Raw genomic sequence first — 6309 nt, 5'->3', positions numbered from 1 at the left:
CCCGAACTACAGCGAGAGAGCGAGAGCCTTAATCTCCCTTAATCGTTACAAAATGTTCAAACAAAAACACGAGTTGGTGGAACCCCCACCCCACCCCATGCCGCCCCCGCCAGACAGGAAAGAAAGAAAGGACATACACGCAAAGAGGCAGAAGAAAGCGCAGAAGCTCCCCACAAGTGAGGGGGCATGTGAGGGTCACTCTCTTCCCGGGGGCTGCCGCTTGGCTTGCTTCCCAAGCTTAATGCGTGCTTGTGCGAGTGGGTGTTAAGGTCCCAAGTCTTGCCACGGCCTTTCCTTTGGAAGGAACACTTCCGAGGCTTGGTCGATAAGGCTGGCATCTCTCTCCTCTTCCTTCCCTCCCTCCCTCCGCTGCCCCGTTTTGTGCTGTGCTTGCTGCTCCCCACTTTCTTTCAGGCTCTGAGGAGTTGGAGCTGGAGAAGCAAGACTTCTCTCTCTCTTTCTCTCTTCTTTGTCTCTGGGTTTACGCTTTGGCCGGTCGGGAAGTGTGGGGAGGAATGGGGACTGGGCCCAGGGACATGGGTGGCAGCTCCGGAAGGAGGGAGCCCCTCTGCCTGCCTGCCAGCCTGCCCGCCCGCCCGCCCGCCTCTTCTTCTCTGACGGGCCTGGGTCTTTCTCCAGCTGCTCCGTCAGCTGACCGGCTGTCACTCTCCCTGCCTGGCCCCGCCCCCTCCGGCTACCCCAGGAACTCCGCGTCCGGAGCCGCGGTTGGTCGACGCGCCCTGCCGGCCCCGCCCCTTTCGCCCGAGTGTCACCGAAGAAAAGCAATATAAAGAAGCCGAGGAGGGCGGCTCGGCGAATCACAGCTGTTCACTCCGCGCTGGAGGCTGCGGCTGGAGGAGAGAGAGAGAGAGAGAAAGAGAAAGAGAGACAGGGAAAGAGCAGGCGCCGCTGCCGAGTTCCTTTGCTGGCGGCTTTCCCCTTCTGCCTTCCTTCCCTCTTTCCTTCCTTCCCCCAACTCTCGCCCCTTGTACCCCCCTCCCCTATTCTGCTTCTCCAACCAAGCAAAGTGCCAAAGTTCCTCTTTCAAACGAAACAAAGCCAACAAGGACTTACAAACCAGAGCGAGAGGCGGGCTCTTCTTCTTGTCTTGCTGACTGGCTGCAAAGATCGCCTCCCGGGGAGAAGGGGTGAAGCCTGAAGCGGACTCCTCGCGGCTGCGTCGGCCGGGATTGCTCTCCTGGGGAGGAGAAGACAAGGTGGGGCGGCGCGCTGCTGCTTTTGGCTTTGCATTTGGCATTGAAGAGGAAGGAAGCGCCGGTTTGGGGGACCTGGGGGCTCCCAGGACTGAGAAGCAGGACAAGAGGAGGAGAAGAAAGTTTCTCCGGCGGGACTGGGACCGGGGAGGGTTGGAGGCTGGAGTGAGGCGGTGAAGCGGAGGCGCCCCCTTTCCTCCTCCTCTTCCTCCTCCTCCTGCTGCTGCCCCGCGGCCGGGAGCGAGGCGCCTCTCCTCCCCGCGGGCCCAGCGCGATGGCTGGCGAGCTGAGCATCGGCCCCGACTTGCCCACCAGCCCGCTAGCCATGGAGTACGTCAACGACTTTGACCTGATGAAGTTCGACGTGAAGAAGGAGCCGCTGGGCCGGGCGGACCGCTCTGGCCGGCCCTGCACGCGCCTCCCCCCGGCGGGCTCGGTCTCCTCCACGCCCATCAGCACCCCCTGCAGCTCCGTGCCCTCCTCGCCCAGCTTCAGCCCCACCGAGCAGAAGACGCACCTGGAGGACCTCTATTGGATGGCCAGCTCCTACCCGCAGATGAACCCGGAGGCGCTCAACCTCACCCCCGAGGACGCCGTGGAGGCCCTCATCGGCGCCCACCAGGTGCCCCAGCAGCTCCAGGGCTTCGAGAGCTTCCGCGCCGCCGCAGCCGCCCACCACCACCACCACCAACAGCAGCAGCAGCCCCCGCCTCAGCACCACCATCACCACCACCACCCCCACCACCAGTACCCCGGGGTCACCCACGAAGAGCTGGCCGCCAGCGGGCACCACCACCATCACCACCCTCACCACCACCAGGCCTCACCCAGCCCCTCCAACGTCCCCAGCCCCTCCCAGCAGCAACTCCAGAACCCGCACCAGCACCAGTCCTCCTCTTCCTCTTCTTCTTCTTCTTCCTCCTCCTCCAGCAGCGTGGAGGACCGGTTCTCCGACGACCAGCTGGTCTCCATGTCGGTGCGGGAGCTGAACCGGCACCTGCGGGGCTTCACCAAGGACGAGGTGATCCGCCTCAAGCAGAAGAGGAGGACCTTGAAGAACCGCGGCTACGCCCAGTCTTGCCGGTACAAGCGGGTCCAGCAGAAGCACCACCTGGAGAACGAGAAGACCCAGCTCATCCAGCAGGTGGAACAGCTCAAGCAGGAGGTCGGCCGCCTGGCCCGCGAGAGGGACGCCTACAAGCTCAAGTGCGAGAAGCTGGCCGGCAACGGCTTCCGGGAGGCCGGCTCCACCAGCGACACCCCCTCCTCGCCCGAGTTCTTCATGTGAGTCCTTCCCAGCCCTCACACCCTTCGCCCCACGCCTGCCCTTCGCTCCCACCCTCTGGCATCGCCCTCCAGCTCTCTTCAGAAGAAGACCCTCCTGGAAATGGGAGGCTTGCTCCTGGCCCAGGACTGCGGGGGGATCTTCTCCTCAACTGGACCCCTTGAAGGTCTGAGTGGGCACTTGGGGGAGGGTGAGAGAGATGGGGCAGGCGAGAGGAAAAGGAGGGGTGGGAGGGAAGGAAGGAAGCCAAGGACTGGTTGGCACAGAGAGAGAGAAAGAGAGAGGGACCCACCAATGTTTTCTACCAATCGATTGCTTGCTTGTAGAACTTTTCACCTGGACTTTGCGAAACAAAGGGGGATGGGCACTGGGCAAGCCATCTAGAGTATGATCCGCTTTGGAGTTCTTTTTTGTTGTTGTTGTTCCAATATAGAAGAAAAGAGAAGGGGCAGAAAGAAGGAAACAGAGAGAGAGGACAATATGTTTTGCTTGCCTCCTGAAAAGAGAGACAGAATCCACACGGGACGTTTCCGTGCGAAAGGGGAAAGTGGGGTGGGTGTGTGGGGAAGCAGAACAAAAAAAAGAAAAGCGTGAGAGGCTCCTCCTTGGTTTTATTGCCTGCTTGATTATATAGAAAAAAATTACGAAAAATCAGCATTAAAAATATTAATCCTGCATGCTGGACATGTATGGTAACTTCTATTTTGTACCATTTTCTTGTTTAAACTTTTTCGCATGTCGTTGCTCATTGACCATAGTTGCTTCTCCCCCCCCCCACCCTCTCCCCCCATTTTATTATTTTCCTGTTTGTTTGCTTGCTTGCTTACTTTCATTGAGTAAGGAAAAAGGAAACTCATCAGTTATAGATAAGGAAGCCCCTCTTCCCGTTCATGCAACTGTTTGTTCCTATGTCTTTTTTTCCTAAGTAATAATAATTATTTTTGTTGTTTGTTTGTTTGTTTGTTTAGAGTCGGGGGCCCGATCCACTGGGCGCTCCTCGCGTGGGAATAGTCAGCCGGTGGATCGGGCCCTTGGGGAGCTTGTAAATATCGGCCAGGGCAAAAACACACGAACATTTCAGCAGGCTGGTTTTCGATGGTTTTGGTCGCTGTTTATTTTTTCTTTTTCTTTCTTCTCCTCCTTTTTTATTGAATTTTAAACCACAAGGGAAGGAAAGCGAGAGAGGAATTCTGGGCATTTTGCAATCAGAAAACAACTTTGTGGATGGAGTCCACTCCCCCCCCCCCCCCCAAAGTGACACTTTTGATATCTGTTGAAGCTAGTTTTCATTTGGGGTTTTCTTGGGATTTGGAAAGGACTGAGCCGAACCGCTCTGAATCTTTCCTCCCTCCTAATATTCAACACAAGTCAACTCAATGAGTGGCTGAGAGAGCAATTAGTGAAAAGTCTGGACTCTGGATTTAACTTTGGAGGAAGGGGAAAGAGAGAAGTCCTTCTGAAATATATGAGAAACCCAGGAAGTGTATTACTTATACTTTTCCTGGGTATTCTCCAGTCTGCACTGGAGAATTAAGGCAGTTTGACAGTACTTTAACTACCATGGCTCAGTGCTATGGAATCCTATGCTATGGGATAGAAATATAGTTTTTTGTAGGGTTGTTGTGATTTTTTCGGACTGTATGGCCATGCTCCAGAAGCATTCTCTTCTGACTTTTCGCCTGCATCTATGGCAGGCATCCTCACAACCTCTGAAGATGCCAGCCATAGATGCAGGCGAAACGTCAGGAGGGAATGCTTCTGAAGCATGGCCATACAGCCCGAAAAACTCACAACAACTCAGTGATTCCTGCCATGAAAGCCTTCGACAATACAAAGATTATTATTATTATTATTATTATTATCCTGGAAGTTATAGTTTTACAAGGTCTTCAGCCATCTCTCCCAAGAATGGTGTGCCCCTCACCAAACTACAAATCCCAAAATTCCACAACATTGAGCCAATCCATGGCACGTCAAGTGGTGTCAAACTGCATCCATTCTACTGTGTAGATGCACTTTTAGAGAGACAGCCCATGCATTTGAGGATGGTCTTAACCAAACCCATCACCCCTCTTCCTTGATTTTATCACCCACTCAGGAAAAGATGAGGCTGGAGCCTAAGATCCCCTCATTCGTGACCTCTTCCCCTCCCGCAGCAACACTTGGCCGCTCCTTAGGCTTTCTTAAGCCCAAGACTTCCTTTCTTAAGCCCAAGAGAGGCTTCCTTCCAGCGGCTCTTCACCTGTTTGCGTTGAGATTGGAGTCCAGTTGATCAAGTGCAAAAGCATGAATGGATTCTGAATGCAAAGGGAAAACAACTTTGGCAAAACAAAACAAAAAGTTTGCTTTCCAGACAGAGCCTTCGCTTTTTCAAATGTATTCTTTTGCCATGTTTAACCTGCTTCTTCATGCAGCCAGTGAGAGAGTTCAGCCAAAATTTCCTAGCCACTGCTAATAGTTAATAGCTTGGAGTCTTTTTTATGGGTGTTCTTTGATGATTATTTTCCCTCGTTTTGTGTTTTGATTTCCTGTTGTCCTTTCTTCTCTCCCCCCCCCCCCCCCTCGCCTCCTCCTCCTCCTCCTGCAGGTCAGTAAAAGGATTTTACGTTGCACTGACAAAAGTACCAAAATGAAAACCTTTTTATTTTTTAGTTTCCTTTTAGGGATTGCTGGCACTGCTGGCCGGATGCATTTTAAGTTTCTATTAGTTTATAAATTAACAGTAATACCAAGAATCGTGATAAATGAAGAGCATGGTGCTTGCTGTTTTAAATATTGTGGATATTAATAGTCATGCATCAGGAGAAACAAAAAAAAAAATACCCCTCTGAGCTTCTGGGTTTTTACGGATTCAACTGTGTTGAAGTCGCAGCGTTGCAACAGCAGTAACTATAACAAGAAATATTGTTTTTATTTCATGTACAAGTTCTGAAGGGATCAATTTCAAATCCTGCTTATGATATGAAAACTATTAAAAAAAAACCTTCTTGGTCTTATTGTAGTTTTATTTGGACTGGTTTCTGGAGTTGTTGTTGTTGTTGTTTTGGTTATTAAAATTGTTTCCTATTTTTGCTTATCAGAGTCCCCGAGGTGGAATTTTCTTTGGAGAGTTTCATCCCAAGTTGAATATATGGACGGAGGTATTTGATGGTCCTTTAGATTTCAGTCCATCCAGTTAGGTGACTTCAAGAAAAAGGTATCCCTCACCTGCTTTCAAGCTGATCCAAAGGAGGTCGTGTGGTTCCAGCCTATGTGTGAACTTGAGTTAGGTAAAGGTAAAGGTTTTCCCCTGACATTAAGTCCAGTCGTGTCCGACTTTGGGGGGTTGGTGCTCATCTCCATTTCTAAGCTGAAGAGCCGGCATTGTCCGTAGACACCTCCAAGGTCATGTGGCCGGCATGACTGCATGGGGTGCCGTTACCTTCCCGCCAGAGCAATACCTATTGATCTACTCACATGTGCATGTTTTCGAACTGCTAGGTTGGCAGAAGCTGGGGCTGACAGCGGGAGCTCACACCGCTCCCAGGATTCGAACCTACAACCTTTCAGTCAACAGCTTTAGCAGCTCAGCACCGGGGGGGGGGGGGGCTTGAAAACACTTGCAGTTTCAAACGTTGTAGTGACTTCCGAGTAAATAAATATGTGTACAGCACTTGAAACTGCATTGACTCTAACCAAAATGCACATAGGCTTGTAGCTTTTCACTGCTGGTAACTCAAGTTCATCATCGGTGAAAATATCCACAACATCCCAGGTTGAATATTATGGAGGAAGGTATTTGATGGTTGGGTTGTTGTAGGTTTTTTGGGC

At 52.0% G+C, this 6309-nt stretch overlaps 1 protein-coding gene across 1 annotated transcript; it reads left to right on the top strand.

Annotated features, from left to right (window-relative positions):
- Nucleotides 1–638: 638 nt before the first annotated feature.
- Nucleotides 639–5495, top strand: MAFB (MAF bZIP transcription factor B). The gene has a single exon (XM_060772232.2). The coding sequence runs from the start codon at nucleotides 1489–1491 to the stop codon at nucleotides 2500–2502; it is 1014 nt and encodes a 337-aa protein (XP_060628215.2). The 5' UTR covers nucleotides 639–1488; the 3' UTR covers nucleotides 2503–5495.
- Nucleotides 5496–6309: the final 814 nt, after the last annotated feature.

This window comes from Anolis sagrei, chromosome 4 (genome assembly GCF_037176765.1).
Source record: "Anolis sagrei isolate rAnoSag1 chromosome 4, rAnoSag1.mat, whole genome shotgun sequence".
Taxonomy (NCBI): domain Eukaryota; kingdom Metazoa; phylum Chordata; class Lepidosauria; order Squamata; family Dactyloidae; genus Anolis; species Anolis sagrei.
The sequence above is the reverse complement of the archived record's forward strand: the minus strand, read 5'-3'. Positions and strand labels throughout refer to the sequence as shown.

Coding starts and splice junctions, on each gene's coding strand:
- MAFB (XM_060772232.2), top strand. CDS start 1,489: ATGGCTGGCGAGCTGAGCATCGGCCCCGACTTGCCCACCAGCCCGCTA.